Source organism: Tiliqua scincoides, chromosome 10 (assembly GCF_035046505.1).
Source record: "Tiliqua scincoides isolate rTilSci1 chromosome 10, rTilSci1.hap2, whole genome shotgun sequence".
NCBI lineage: Eukaryota > Metazoa > Chordata > Lepidosauria > Squamata > Scincidae > Tiliqua > Tiliqua scincoides.
In genome coordinates, this window is record NC_089830.1 from 26,150,937 (window position 1) to 26,167,577 (window position 16,641).

The 16,641-nt window shown below is 47.6% G+C and overlaps 1 protein-coding gene across 1 annotated transcript; it reads right to left on the reverse strand.

Moving 5' to 3' along the window:
* Nucleotides 1-2,040: 2,040 nt before the first annotated feature.
* Nucleotides 2,041-12,047, reverse strand: DMAC2 (distal membrane arm assembly component 2). Its single transcript, XM_066638591.1, has 6 exons — nt 11,979-12,047; nt 6,336-6,523; nt 5,940-6,020; nt 4,554-4,693; nt 3,616-3,778; nt 2,041-2,482 (listed from the first exon to the last, which is right to left on the reverse strand). The coding sequence occupies exons 1-6, from the start codon at nt 11,994-11,996 to the stop codon at nt 2,266-2,268; spliced, it is 807 nt and encodes a 268-aa protein (XP_066494688.1). The 5' UTR covers nt 11,997-12,047; the 3' UTR covers nt 2,041-2,265.
* Nucleotides 12,048-16,641: the final 4,594 nt, after the last annotated feature.

Sequence of the window (16,641 nt, forward strand, 5' to 3'; positions counted from 1 at the left end):
AAATGCCTGCTCAGCATGTGGACGACTCTGGGTCTAATTCCTGGCAGCATCTCCTGGGAGATCAGAAAAAAAAAACTCCTGCCTCAAATCTTGAATAGATGCTGGCAGTTGAGCTTTGACAAACACCCACCTGGACGGACGAAGGAGCCGACTCAGTATGAAGCAAATAAAATATCCTTTATTGAACTAAGCAGAGAACTAAATAACCCTTTTGCTGGGTCTGATCAAGGGCCATCCAGCCCAGTGTTCCATTTAGACTGGCATCCAGTTCCTGGAAGCCAGCATGGAGGCAAACACCCCTGTAATTTATAAACTCCTTGAGAAAAGGAGCATGTTTCTTGTGTCTACCAGAGTAAGAAATAAATCATCACCTTCTGGTACTCAGAGGTATACAGCCTCTGAATATAGAGGTTCCACTGAAGCAACAGGGTTCATAGTCAACGGATAGACTGCTCCTTCACAAAATTCATGTATTGAGGGAAAAACTGCTTTAGGACATACGTACTGGTACCAGGAGTTCCTGCACTTGAGCTGGATCCCATTTTTAACACAGAAGTAACTTCCAAGCTCCAAGAAACTCAATAAGCCGTTGAGGAGTGTTTGTTTAAGGCTCAGAAAAGGGGTGGGGCTGAACAAGACATGCAGGGGTCAGGATGAGGCTCTGATGCCCCACAGCCTTCTGTTCTGCTTCCCTTGACTTGACAAAAGTCGATTATGCAAACAATCTATACCATTTATCTAACAGCTGCAGGTCGGAGTGGTTGGGCCGCCTTGGAAAAGTTTGATAACCTTGAGTGAGTTCTGTATTTCTGGGGGGGGGGGGGGGGAAATGCCTTTCCTTTCTGCCCTCCCCCCTTTTTATGCTCATAGTCTCCTAAAGCCGACAGCATGATTTGAACTCAGCCCCTCTAGCCTGAATCCAAAAATCTATCCACTAACCTCACTGGCATCTTTTAAGAAGTGCTTTTATGAAAGAGTGGAAACTGTGAGATGCCACCGAGGGTGGGGCGGGACGTGTGAGGCTTCAGCACCGCATTAGTAACAGAACTTCTTTTATGAGTGGAGTGGCAGAAGCTATTTTTCAATTAGAGCTCTCTCTAACAGACGCTTCCATCCTGCACTAAGCCACAAAAGGTGCTTATCCCCCCCCCAAAAAAAATTCCCCCTCTCCAGCTGCTGCATTTGGCTTCTCCCGCAAGCACACAAATCCCTCAGGCACCCAGCCACCACGAAGGCCTGTTCCTACTTGCAAGGATCTGTTTTTTTTAACTCTGAGTCAACAACCTGCAGCTGCCAAAGGGCTGGGCTCAGGTGCTCTGCAGCTGGGGATCCAAGATAGAATGGCCAAAAACAGGGATCAGCACTGGCAAAAAGGCTGGTGCCTTTGGGCATGGAGGTGCAAGCCATAGATTGGAACACACTAGAGAGGGGAAAAACAAGGTCAGGATCTGCAGGGCCTGTGGCCCTGTCTAGTGTGTTCCACTCTATGGTTTGTACCTCCACGCCCAAGGGCACATATATATGTGTGCGGGTGTTTGAACAAAAGGGGAAGCAGGAATGCATCCTTCCGGGACTTTCCAACACACAGCTCATGAAAAGACTGTATCCGGATTTCCCTATGCTGTTGCAAATCCCCAGCAACCATTTGACAAGGCCCTCTCTCGGGCTGAAAGCCAAACAGCGCAAACATCAGAGTGATGCAAGGAGTCCACTGTTATCATCATCATCATCATCATCATCATCATCATCATCATCCAGGCGGTCCAGCCATGCCAGAAGACCGCATGACAAATAGTGGAAGCTCCTAAGCAAAATTAGAAGCTGCAGTGCCCAAGTTGAGCCTCCATGTTCAGGAGCAGTAGACCTTTATTTGCCAGGTGCCGATCAGGGAAAAGTACATTGCCTTTTTAGGTGCTTTTTGGAGAGTATCTGGCTGAATGCCGGGATGCCTGAAGAAATTGGTTTGAGCTGGTGCAGTGGAGCACTCTTTATGTCCAAATTAGAAGTCAAGCTCCTTCCCATTTATTGCCACTAAAGCTCTTTCTTTAGTTCTCCAAGGTGCACTGCCTCTGAAACTGGAGGCTCTATTTAGGGTGAACATAGGGGGACAAGTATACATCCAGACACGCTTCAGAACTACCATATCCTTTGCCATTCTCAGGTTGATTGGGTTCACACTGGGACCACAGCGAAAGTGAGAGTGCCACAGGGCCTGCGGAAGGGCGGGGGAGAAAGAGAATCGCCCTCACATTTGGCCTTCTATACTCAAGCAGGGATTTCGCTAGATTTCTGCTTGCAAGCAGGGTTCTGCAGCTCCTCTGTTTCACCCTGAAGTGCATCCAGTTCCGGGCATGGAAGCAGCCCTTCCTCATAGTCCATCCCCACAATGTCACACTGGGGTAACATCTCCTCCAGCAGGATCCGAACCAGCCCTTTGTAGGAAACAGAAGGGAGGTTGGAGACATCCAAGCGCTGAAGATTTCTGCAAAGGCAATGAAAAGGTGGGGTGGGGGTTAGAAAAGAGAGCCTATTTACTTCAAAATATTTATCCCACCTTCCTCTCTTTTCAGTAGAACAACGGAAAACCCTTAAGACAGGGCTCTGGATCCAAACTTTGGCTCTGGATCTGGAAGTCACACCACAAGCCTATAAGGAAGTACCTCCTTTTGAGGCTGCTGTAAAAAATGAGGGCACTCATCACACAATCTATTCATTTCAGGGTATCGTAAACAAGCAAGTATCCACCATAAAGATAACGATTCTTATTGGGAGAGCAGGCAGACTCCTCTTTGTAAGACATTGAACCACAGGAAGGTCATATCAAGGGCCATTAAGGAGACTGATGTACAACTTAAGAAACTGTGGCAGGTTGCATTGGCCCAGTTCCAGAACACCGAGGGAACAACTGTCATCTCTACAACCTGAGACAACAACCTGAACTGTTCACATATAAGAAGGCAACATTGACACATTTGTTTAGGATCTGTGTGGTCACACCCACCCCTTGTGCAATGCTCACTTTGGACAGCAGCCTACAAGTATTACTATTCAAATGACACCCCCCCCCCCCCGTGGAGAAGCATCACTGTCAACACACTGCTGTTCAGAGACTTTAGGAGACCCCAAGTTCTAATCTTGTGAGATAGATCTCTGCCTCCAAATGCATTTTTTTCTTTGCAGATACAAGTTTCCAAGTTACGTATTCCTGAGTAATCCCTATTAGGATTCGGTCTTCTCTATCCAACATGTTTTTTTGTCCCCTGCCAACAAGTGCAAGTGGGGACGACGACATAATGACCTTTCGGAAGTACCAGCAAAACCAGTGCGACATGGTTGAAAGGGGGCAAATCTGCAAATGGCACACCTCTCCTAAGGGATGGCTTAGGTTTCGAAATGATGGGGTTAACTTTCATGACACATTCATTTGGTCGGGATCCAGGCCGGGGAGAGGTTATGAAATGGGCACATTACATAAGCAGTGTGTGCTCCAAGGAACTCCCCACATACCTGTAGGCTTTTGGCCCTGCCCTCTCTCCTTGCTCAACCCCAGAATGGCAGATCAAAACTGGCATACGCAACATGAACGCCAACACACCCCAAGCCAGTCAGACTCACACAAGGTGGTGGAGGGTGGCAAGCCCCCTCTCGGTGACCTGGGGGCAGCCAGCCAGTGAAAGTTCCTGTAGGGTATCTCCAAAGGCATACAGCCGACTCAGGCTCCAGTCATCGATGCTGGCACACCGGCTCAGGTCCAGGTACTTCAGAGCCTTCAGGTTGACTATGGGAGGGCCAAAGAGACAAAGAAGGTGGGAGAAAGGACTGTGATTTACCCACAATACATAGCCTAGATGAGCCAAGTGAACACTATCCAAACTGCCCACATGCTGTGGGCATCAGGGCAGTCTCTGTTGCGCAACTGGGTAAGACGTAGGACCGGATGGGAGGGGCTTCTTGCTGCTGTCCAGGATTTTGTGTGCTTTTGCTTTGCTGGAGGATTTTGTTCAGGGTTTTCAATTTAATTTTTAAATGCTGTATGATACTGACAATCAGCTGCTCTGAGAATCCAGTTTGGGTGGAAGGGGCAGGATCGAAACCTCTTTTATGTCCAAGAAAGCGTCTGTGAACAGCACCACTGAATAAATGGCCAGAACTCCACAACCTGGCATTTGGCTAGTGCAACAGACCCCAGGGGCTGGCCTGGCTCTGGCCACTCACTCTCCTTAATGGAAAGCACAATAAAAGGGTTCTTATTTAGAGCTGCACTTTGCAGAGTAACCATCAGCTTCCCGGAACTAAAAGGATTTGACTCCTGGACTGAGGCTCCAGCTCCCACAGGCAGCTTGCAGGAGGTGCTTTTGGAGTCCCCATCTGAGAAAGCAGACAAGCTGCCCAAGACGGGACTTGGGGGCAAACCCAGGTGCCAGACTTGGGCCTCCAAGTTGCCAATCCCTATTGCTATGGGGGGGTCAGGCCTCTGGAGACTCCTTGAAAACCCAGAACTCTCATTCCGCTCTCATGACTGCACTCTGATCTGGATGGCAGCCGTTTCTCACCCAGGTTGTCCAGACCCTCGTAGCTGATGACCAAGCCGCTGACGTCAATTGCTTCCACGGGTAGTTCCTGGCACTGCAGAAGATTATGGATTTGTTTCCAACGCTTGGTCTCACGGTACCATTCCTCTTGGCCCTGGAACCTAAAGCAATACACTGTCATTTTCATACGGGTTCATCGATGACTGTTACCCAGAATCCCCATCGTTAAGGCCAGGCTGGTTCCATTTGGAAGGAGTGCCAACGAAATGGCCACATAGAAGCAAGACTTTGGTGAGCTGCGTTTGCATCTTGCACTACCCCAGTGAGAAGGAGAGGCCAGCAGACCAAGAGCTTTCCTAGCGGGATGCAATCAGGCTGCTAATTCACTCAATGGAGCACTAAAGCTTTTGACAAGCTTTTTTGCAGTGCATTCTCCCCCCCACCCCCCATACATACCCCTTCCCCTGCAGCGATTTTCAACCGGTGTGCCCCAAAAGGTCCACAGGTGTGCCAAGGGCATTTGGAGCACAGCAGTTAAAAATAGCTGAAAGACTCTTCTGGGTTCTGTGGCTGTTTCCGGATCAACCATCTCTAGTAACGAATTGTTGCCCTCTTTCTGCCAGGTGTTCTCAGGTTGTGCTGGGCCTGGAATGCACTTCATAAACCTCCACAGGCCTCAGAAAGCCACTGGGAACCAACAAGAAGTGACTTCTGGTTTACTCCTGAGTTTGCACCTGCCACTTCCTGTAGCTTCCAAGAGACTGCCTGAGACTTGTGGAGTGTGTTCCAAGCCCGGCATGGGAGAATGAGGTGGGTCGCTGCAGGGGAGAGTTTGGGGACACCTGTGCTAAACCAATCTAGACCACACAAAGATGTCTTATGATTCAAGAGGGAAGAAAGGGACACTCTCCCTTCACTACACAGCAATACGACACTCCGTCCCAAATCTGGCCTTTTATATAGCACAATAGTGGAGGGTCTGAAGGAAGGAGGAAAGAACTACTTCCCCCCTCCTGAAACTCCCCTCTCCGTACATGAGCTCCAAAGAGCCTTTCAAGACTCCTCTTCCAGGTTGCACAAAGAACAGAGGTGCCCTTCTCAGGGTCCAAGGATGCATTTTATTGCAGGTCCTCTTGTGCCTGCCTCCTACTGAGCTGCTCTTTGTCCTTCACAGTCCACAACTCTTGACACTCAATCAGACTGGTGTGTTCACTTGCCGGAAACAGAGGACCTCTCCCATCCTGCACCACGATTCCTCCCTTTGGTTAGCTGTGTACGGTGCTTTTTTCCCCCTCAAGCGATAAAGCAACAGAAAAGCACAGCAAAGAAATACCCAAGAAGTTCTCCCAGCAGAGCCTCACATCCCTCCCACAATGAAATGCTTTGGCCAGGATGTGCATCACCCACCTAATTCCTCCCTTCAGGGACAAGACAAAGATGGCAGCAGAGAGGTCGTCCCCATAACGCTCGCGCATCTCAGCATAGTATCTGGAAGGGGGAGTTGAAAAGATAAGAGTTAACTTCTACCCTGGGAATGCTGCGGCATCCAAAAGACGCAACACATTTATTTCAGCAGAAGCTTTTGTACACTGCAGTCCGCTTCTGATGACATCCTCAGGAGGCAGGGATGCCACACTTGGATGCACGACAAGCACAGTGGCAATTCACAGCTAGCAATGACTTCCTCACAGCAATGCTGTCAGATCACCCTGCAGAGTATGGAGCCTGGGACCCATCTGTAGCAAGCCTGGCTCTACCTGTGGGTCGGCGTCAGGTCAGAAATACCGACAGAGGCACACATACTTGTTCTTCCGTAGCTGATTCCATTTCTTGAGATTACTGCCAAACTCAACGAAAGCCTCTATGTCGTAGAAGCGGTTGCAGAGATACTGGACCACACCTTTCAGGGGATTGGCGGCAGGGTCAGCAGAACTGCTGCTGTAGCAGGGGCCGGTAGACAGCTTCGAAATGAAACCTCGACTGCACCGGAGCTGGCAAAAGAAGGAGAAAAAAAGGGGAGGATGTTGCTATTTGGGGACAGACATATTTTATGGACACAAGCGGTTACCAAAAGACCTGGCAAGACGGTAAGCATTATTGCACCATATCTAAGAACATAGAAGAAGCCCCGCTGGATCAGGCCAAAGGCCCACCTAGTCCAGCTTCCAGTCCTTCACAGTGGCCCACCAGATGCATCAGGGAGCACACACAACAACAATCCTGTTGCCACTCCCTTGCACCTGCTATTCAGAGCTAGCCTACTTCTAAAGTCAGGAGCAACACACACACACACATGATTGTGTGTGATTGAGGGGGGACATGATTGAGACATACAAAATTATGCAGGGGATGGACAGAGTGGACAGGGAGATGCTCTTTACACTCTCCCATAACACCAGAACCAGGGGACATCCGCTAAAATTGAGTGTTGGGCGGGTTAGAACAGACAAAAGAAAATATTTCTTTACTCAGCGCGTTGTTGGTCTGTGGAACTCCTTGCCACAGGATGTGGTGCTGGCGTCTAGCCTAGACGCCTTTAAAAGGGGATTGGACGAGTTTCTGGAGGAAAAATCCATTATGGGGTACAAGCCATGATGTGTATGCGCAACCTCCTGATTTTAGGAATGGGTTAAGTCAGAATGCCAGATGTAGGGGAGGGCACCAGGATGAGGTCTCTTGTTATCTGGTGTGCTCCCTGGGGCATTTGGTGGGCCGCTGTGAGATACAGGAAGCTGGACTAGATGGGCCTATGGCCTGATCCAGTGGGGCTGTTCTTATGTTCTTATGTACACACTCATCATGGCTTGTGATGGACTTTTCCTCCAGAAATCTGTCCAATCCCCTTCTAAAGGCATCTAGGCCAGATGCCATCACCTGTAGCAAGGAGTTCCACAGGTAAATTACTGGGTATAGAAATATTCTCCTTCGTCTTTTCTAACTCTCAAGTTGAGTGGATGACCCCTGGTTCTGGTGTGTGCAGATCGAACTGCTGTTAGAAGATGGAAGAGCAAGAGCCAGCTTTCCATGCAGTTCCATCTCTAGTTGAAAGGCGTTCAGGTAGCAGGTGACAGGTGCTCAATGTTGAGCTGGACGTAACCCATCTGTTGCCCAGCTCTAAGATGTCACAGAGTTGTTCTATCTCTCTAGCAGACCAGAAAGGAAAGTGTTAAAAACAACAACACAACCAACCATATTTCTTCCCAGCTGGCACTTTTGTCCAAATCAATCACAAGCAATGGGGGGGGGGGGAAGCCAGGCTCCCTAGTTGCCGCCCCCCCCCAAGCTGCAACACGGTTCACTACATCCTCTCCAAAATGCAAACAAATCATACAAGCTGAACATCTGTCACCTGCATCACAGAAAGATCACCCACCAGTAGGTGATTTGTTAGCAATCTTTCTCTAATCCATATTAGTTATGAAATTACATTATGCAGCAACTGTTACCCTGCACATGCCCGATCTCGTCTGATCTTGGAAGCTAAGCAGGGTCAGGTCTGGTTAGTGCTTGGACGGGAGACCGCCTGGGAATACCGGGTGCTGTAGGCTTATACCATGATCTTGGAAGCTAAGCAGGGTCAGGCCTGGTTAGTGCTTGGACGGGAGACCGCCTGGCAATACCGGGTGCTGTAGGCTTATACCATGATCTTGGAAGCTAAGCAGGGTCAGGCCTGGTTAGTGCTTGGACGGGAGACCGCCTGGGAATACCGGGTGCTGTAGGCTTATACCATAGTCTTTCGAGACTGAAGGTTGCCAACCATTTTATGAAGGATGAGATTGGAACATGCCTATTCAAGGAGGCATCAATCCCAGTACACAAATCAGTTGTGCAACCAACCAAAACCAACAATATGTCGGCAACAATGACAAACCAAGACATTTCTGTTTCTTCCACCATTAACTCATTGCACGTCCAGTCCAATTTGAATGTGCCGCTTTCAGTGCTTGGAGGTCAGAATATATAAGACTACCGTATCCTGTCAGATCCGTCCAGCTCAACATTGAGCACCTGCTACCTGAACTCTTTTCAGCTAGAGTCAGAACTGCATGGAAAGCAGGTGTCTCCCACCAAATGACAGCCGCCTGCCAAAACAAAAGACCTTGTACCAGTGATTTTCAACCTTTTTCGTCTCACGGCACACTGATAAGGGACTAAAATTGCCAAGGCACACCATCAGTTTTTTGACAATGGACAAGGCACACCAAGCTGTTAGTGGGGGGCACACATCCCCAATGGCCCTATTAATAAATCACCCTACCACAAACTCCCGTGGCACACCTGGGGACCATTCGCGGCACACCAGTGTGCCACGGCACGGTGGTTGAAAACGGCTGCCTTATACATTCGACTGAGATAAAAATATTTCCCCTTTCCATTTCTCATACACAAGGAAGCAAGTTTCAGACACATTCACATCCACCACCATACTGTGCAACTAATACCTTGTGGCAATAAGCAAACCAGCCCTTGTAAACAGTCACCCTCATTGCTCCATATACCCAAAGTCAACCACGTCGGACCCAACAGCATCACAGTCATCCAACATACACAATGAAGTATCTGTGTTCAAACAGCCAACATTTTAAAGCAAATCCATCCAAAATGAGTCCAATCACAGCTTTATTCGCAGTGTAATACCAGCAGTTAGGATGCAACCATCTTAACCATGGGATAAACTGGTTTCGCTCTCTATGGTGCTAGATACCAGTATATCCATCTCTCTCTCCCTTTGGCACACACACACCCTCGCAGAGTCATGTGCTACTCTTTGCAATGTAGAAGAAACTCCAGATTAATAGCTTGAAACAGGAAGATTTTCCCCTCCTGTCTCCAGAGCACATAGTCAAGGAAAGTCTCTAGTTCAAATCTCACCTTAACCATGAACCCACTAAATCAGTGTTTCTCATGGTTTAGCCTTTGCTGTACCACTTCATGTGAACCACCTATTCCAAGTAACACCAGAAGTAACTGGCAATGACATCACCATCAGTTACTTCTGGGTTGGAAGGCCAGATGTGATGCAACAAACACCAGTAAGAGGCTCAGGGTGGACAAGGGGGGCCTTTTCAAGCATGGAAAAGCATGTTTTGGAGTTCTGTCTGCCAAACCAAGATAGCCTAAGCAAGCCACTCACTCTCTCTCAACCTCCACTATGGCACTAACAATTTTGATCAGGGTTTTTGTGAGGATTACAGAAATAATGGATTTTGCACATTCTCACACTTCCTGTAGTGTGGTACCTATGCCTGGATTTTTGATAAAGTGCACACTGTAGAGGAGAAACCAAACTGGCTGTCTGTGAGTTCATAGCACCATCAACTGGTCAAAGCTGCCAACTGCAGGGCATCACATCAGAACAAAGTCTTACATCACATCAGAACATTGGCAGGGCTACTTGCTGCTGCTTTGATCGTATCTCCTATCCCTTCCACTCCTGCACATGCTTGACATGCTTAGATTCAACAAAGGAGAGAGCTCCCAGAATAGTGATGATATAATTAGGCTTCAGTCACTACATTTTTGCTTGTGACACAGTTGTTAAAAGGGAAAGCAGCTATATGACACACACACACACACACACCAAGTTTGCGCTCCAAGCTATAATCCAATTATTTTCAACCTTTTCCATCTCACGGCACACTGACAAGGCAATAAAAAGGTCAAGGCACACCACCAGGTTTTTGACAATTGACAAGGCACACCATGCTGCCAGTGGGGGCTCACATCTCCCATGGGCCCTATTAATAATTGCCCTCCCCCCCAAATTCCTGTGGCACACTTGTGGACCGCTCGTGGCACACCAGTGTGCCATGGCACAGTGGTTGAAAATGGCTGCTATAATCTATACATTTCCTTCAGAATACACAGATAGAGCTAGTAAGAAGAGGTGGTGACCCTGCTACCATTTCTTTAACAACTTCCAGCAACTTTGGCTGCAGCAGAAACCCCCAAGAAATCTAATCAACTTGTTTCAGCATCAACTTCTATGGAATATACATCTGATGAAGTGGACCCTGGTTCATGAAAAATTATGCTGAAACAAATCCATTAGTCTTTAAAATATTGCAACAGATTAATGCATGTAATCGTCAGGAGGCTATTACCATGGAAAGCACCCTATTCATTATGAAATGCTGTACATGCTTACCTGGGAGTAAGGACCACTGAATTCAATTGGACTCATTTCTAAGAAGGCAAACATAGGATTGCCATGTTCATTGCACAAAGCAGAAACCCGACAGCCTCATGAAGAAATTAGCAAAGATACAGAGAGTCCTCATATTTGTGTCCAAATGTAAATAGAAGACCTTCATGCATCTGATGAAGTAGACCGCAGTCCACAAAAGTTCACGGAGAAATAAACTGCTCAGCCTTTAAAAGGTGCTACAAGACTCTGCTTGTTGTAACACAAGCCCCAAAATGCAGAAATTAAACACGTGAAGCTTTTCTGCAATCAGTTTGCAAGATTAAATTAATCCTAATAAAAGCTTCTAATAAAAAATGATTATTCCCAATTAAAGCTTCTGTCCTCCAAAATTCTCCTGCTTCATTTCTGCATGTCATACTCCCATTAAAAGCAACTCCCATTAAACAGCACTGGTCACTGCAGGCATGAGGGCATGAATAGGATTTTAGAAATGGGCAATGCCAGAATGCCAGATGCAAGGGAGGGCACCAGGATGCAAGTCTCTTGTTACCTGGGGTGCTCCGCGGGGCATTTGGTGGGTCTCTGTGAGATACAGGAAGCTGGACTAGATGGGCCCGGTGGCGTAGCTGGAGGGGCGTGGAGCAGCCAGTGCGGCAGGGACACTCAGCAGGGCAGGCAAGCGGCGGGGGGAGCAAGTTCCTGGCGGGGGGAGCAAGGCAAGTTCCAGGCAAGTTCCTGGCGGGGGGAGCAAAACGGTGCTCCTTCCCCCCCCCCGCTGGGAATGGCTCTGAAGGGAGGGGCTGCTTGCCCACCCCGCTGAGCCTCCCTGTCAGGCTGAATGCTCCACCCCCCTCCAGCTATGCCACTGGATGGGCCTATGGCCTGATCCAGTGGGGCTGTTCTTATGATCCAAAAAGCAAGTCTTCCCTTTAATGTTAGTATATTATTCTTACTATAAATCCTCTCCCATGTCCATGCTTGAGAGGGGAAAATGTGTGTATATATGCAATCAATTTTTACCGTGCCTTCCCCCCCCAAGGGGCCCCCAAGGCAACTTACAGCACAATCCTATGCCTATCTACTCAGAAGCAAGTCCCATTGAGTTCAATGGAGCTTATTCCCATGTAAGGGTGTATAGGATTGCAACCTTAAAAATACAATCAAGGCTCCCCCTCCTGCACCCCCTGCCCTTCCAGCCCCATCAGCTGTCCACCTGCCTGGCAACTCCTTCCCTTCCCTCCCCCTTGAGACCAGCTTGCCAAGGAAAAAAAACCGAACAGCTCCTCCAGGTCACTTACTAACATGGGCGCAGCCATTTTGGACGAGTCATGTGACTCCCACCATACTCACTTGATGGGGAGGAGCAGCCTCCCCTTGGTAGTTCACAGGTTTTTTGCTGTTGTTACTGCGCACGCGCAATGTAAGCTGCGCATGCTCTGCTGGGCAACTGAAGCCAGTGGAGCTGTTCCTTTGCCCTTACTTGGACTCCAGAGTTCCCTTGTTCAGAGTGCAGACCTGGGAAGTCTTTCTTTAAGTCAATGAGAGGCAAGGGTGGCTATGCACTGATCTGGGCTCAGGGCTGCGAGGCAATGCTGATCTTAGTTATTGAAAATCAATCAATCAATCAATCAATCAATCAATCACTTAGAGGAAGAGTTTTTGAAATTAAATAATCAATCAATCAATAAATTAATCACTTAGAGGAAGAGTTATTGAAATTAATTGATTGATTAAGGAAGAGTTATTGATAATTAATTAATTAAGGAAGTCATTGAAAATTAATTAATTAGTAACTAATTAATCACTTAGAAGAAGTTACTGGACTTAATTAAGGAAGGGTTCTTGAAAATTAATCACTTAGAGAAAGAGTTATTGAAATTAATTAATTAATTAAGGGTGTCATTGAAAATTAATTAATTAATAACTTAGAGGAAGAGTTATTGGAATTAATTAATTAAGGAAGGGTTCTTGAAAATAATTGAGGAAGAGTTATTGAAAACTAATTGAAAACTAATTAGTTTTCAATAACCCTTAATTAATTAATTAATAACTTCGAGGAAGAGTTATTGAAAACTAATTAATTATTTTCAAGAACTCTTCCTCTAAGTTATTTAGCATTGCCTAGCAGCCCTGAGCCCAGATCACTTTGCATAGCCACACTTGCCTCTCATTTTCTTAAATAAAACAAGACTTCCCAGGTCTGCACTCAGAACTCTGATTCCAATTAATTAATCAATTAATTAATTAATTGAACAAACAGAATGTCAGGCACAACAGACCTTAACTCTGGTCCACCAGCAGTGGCGTCACTAGGGTTTGTGTCCCGGTTGAGCGCCAGTTGCATCAAATCAGAACCATTCTGGTGGCCTAACATTTCCCTTTGCCTGACCTGCCCAGGAGCCAAGGCACATTTGCTTAAACACAACCATGTGGCTTAGTTTTGCTTTCCATAGGGCTCAATACATTCGCCAGCTTGGAAGGAGGGACCTCCTTCTTGGGTGTTTTTTGGAGACTGCATTCATTGGATCAGGACCACTGTGGTGTAGTTGGATTCCTCTCAGCCTGCCCTTTCTGATGGACTAAGGCACGTTCGCCTACTTGCGAGTAAACGTGCAATACGGCTCAGTTTCACCTTCCATTGGGTTCCATGCATTTTTTGTTTTCTCGTTTTTCGCCAATAACTTTTGATAAAAAGAAGATATTTCACTCTGGTTTCTTGCGCTGCATTCTGCTGGGAATTCTGCATCCAAAGGTATATAACATGATGGGGTTACTCCTAACCACTGCAATTTTAGCGCATCACCCTCCCCAATGCACGTCAGCCCCCCCGTGTGCGTCACCCGGTGCGGCCCGCACTCCCTGCACCCCCCTAGCAACACCACTGTCCACCAGGACTCTTCCAAGGTTCTTAAAATGTGTTTGTCCTTTAAATAAAAATACATCTTGGGGGTGGGCATTCTCCACATGCTCAGAGGCAATGCCTTTCTACAGTTTTGTTTTGTTTCTGCCTCCTATTGGAAAGCACTCTACACATGGTCAGTATTTTGTCTCCTTATGTATATATTGTTTGAAAAACCAGCACCTGGTGCTAGTCACAAACATGCCGTGTGCTCCATACGTGCTCACAGTAAAAGAAAACCATGTCATGGTGTTATGGTATTTATTTATTCATTGTTTTTATGGTTTCTTCACCCAGTTGCTGTTTCATGAGTCACTTCCCCCCCCCCCATTAAATATACTATTAATTATTTCATGGTTTCCAAAGCTAAGAAGAGCCTTGCTGAATCAAACCCAATTTGGCTAGATAAGTAGGGGGCTAGGTGGAAGCTTGCCAGAAGCTCACAAGCAAGACCCAGAGGCAACAGCCCTCCCTTGTTTGCTAGTGCCCAGGATTCAGAGGTTGACTTCCTCTGTATATGAAGGTTCTATTCACTATCGTGGGTGATGGCTATCCATAGATTTAACCTCAATGAAATAAGGTTTTAGTCCTTCTATTAAAAGGCTGCTTGGCATCATTGTGATGTTTCATGACATTGAATGCCCTAGTGTTGCTTAAAAACATGCAGGCACCACCTTCCTTGAGGGCAACTCAAGTTGGCTTACATCCAAAAATAATACAATGTGATAGAACAATTACACACTGTGTAAAGACTTCCTTCCTCCTCTCACTCCTGGCCCTCCTACCCACCAAGTTCAGAGGGTGTCCCTGCATTCCTGCTCGATGAGAGCATACTTTACCCTTCCAACACCTTCTTTGTTTTGTTCGCTGCAGGGAAGAAAGAGAAAACAAGGGCGTGTGATGACTTGTCACCTGCTCTGGCCTGAACTTTGAACCAGCAGCCTCGGAGCTACGTAGGTGCGTTTCTTCCTGCAAAGATATTTCTGGTGTCGGTGGCAGTTCTGGCAGGTCAAGTGCTTTGGAAAGTCCAGGGATCACTTGAGAGAGGAGTCTTCAGGCTATCAGGTGACTGCCCCTCCAGGTGAGATGTTCACCTGCTTCCCTTTCTATATGCTTCCTAGCCTGAGGGGAGCTTCCTCACCCCAGCTTAGCTAGTTGTGTTCCTTCAGTCACGTACAGGCCAGTGTCCTTCAGTGAACACGTACAGGCCAGTTCCTTCAGTCACGTACAGGCCAGTGTCCACCCAGTGCTCATCCACCATTACTTCCAACTTGCTGTGGACACGAGAGCCTTTTCTGCTGGTCCATGCATCCTGGCTGTGTCCTGTCTCCCTTGAAGGCATCTTCTTCCATCCTTCCATGGTGTGCTCTTCCAACACGAACAGTAGGACAGGACCAGACTGTATAGGACTGGGGCTGGGAAGGTAAGTCACAACCAGATAGATTTCACCAGCAAGCCTCATTGTCAAACAAAACATCTTGGGGAAGAGGCTGACAGAAAATAAAGATGTCAGCTCCCAAAAGCAGTGGAGATAGAAGTCCAGGAAGGCTTCAAGATCCCTAACACCACAGCCTATGTGACGTTTTCCCTGCTCAGCCACGGGGAGAAGAGCCTCCAAGGTGCAAACTCACACAACTTGTTCCATGCTGTAGGGAAAAGTCCTGAAGCAGGTGCAGGGAGCCTTCCCCATGGATAGCTGCGACTGGACCATTGAGGAGGAACCACCTTTCACAGGGTTGCCTCCCTTGCCAAAAGTGTTCCGGGAGCCCAGCTGGTCCACATCTTCTCTGGCTAAGAAGGGAGAGCAGGAAGGGACCAAACAGCAGGAGACAAGCAGCTCCAGCCACCAGGACAGGTTGAGTTGGCTGCACCGGGAAATGGTGAGAGGAACTCTGATGCTGCCTTCTTTTTATCCTCTAGAGGAGCTATGGGGGGTGGTTGGGGTTTCTAATGCTACGTAAATACATAATCCACACCATAAAAACACAGGAAGAGCTCTGCTGGATCAGGCCAAGAGCCCATCTAGTTCAGCTTACTGCATCTCACAGTGGCCCACCAGATACCCCGGGGAACACACTAGACAAGAGATCTGCATCCTATGGTCACTCCCTGATATTGGGCATTCTGACGTAACCTACTTCGAAAACCAGGAGGTTGCATATCCTGATCATGGCTTGTCACCTGTGATGGACTTTCCTTCCATCCATCTCTCCTATCCCTTTGAAAAGCATCTGGGCCAGATGCCATCACCACATCCTGTGGCAAGAAGTACCACAGGCCAATTGCATGCTGGGTAAAGAAATATTTCATCTGTTGACAATTGGAGCAGAACACAACTCAGCCAGGCAGCAAGTTCAACCCAAGAAATTCAGACCGGACAGATCTAATCAGGCCACAGCCTGGTCATTGCTCCTTCTGGTCACTTCTTCCCACTCTTTTTGCCCTGATCGTACACCTTGCACCTCCTCACAGACCTTGCACACTGCGGCCCCCTCTTTATCCTTCTTCAGGTCCTTCCTCAAAAGCCTTCTTTCCCACGAAGAGCTTTGGAGTCACGACTCAGTTGAAACAAAGCCCACATCTATACAGCTGTAGAAGTGTGTATTCTGCTACTGTTACCCACAGCCGGGTCAGTTGCCTCTGGGGCTATCTCCACTATTCATTCACCTGGCTTAGAAAAGAAAGAAATGGAGCAGAGAAGAAAGTGTAGAGAAGAGAACTCTAATGGACTATTTCTGACTAACCTCTCCCTCTCTTCTGCTCCACACTTCCTCTTCCACTCCATTCTTCTCTTCTTCGGGAGCAAGCAGAGGAACAGCAGTGGGTGGGTTGCTGATTTAGGGTAGACAGCACCAAGAGGACTTGGGTTAGTCCTGCTGTTCCCCAAACCTCCTTCATCCCCATCCCTACAGTATAGAAATGTTATAAGAAAATTGGGGGACGCAACGCGACGGGACACAACTTGTCTAGTTTGCTTGTAACCTGGTAAGAGGGCCCCCGGCACTGATAAACAGCCAGACCTATCTTTTTTTCCCTGCACAGCTGAAATTGCGCCTGGTTGA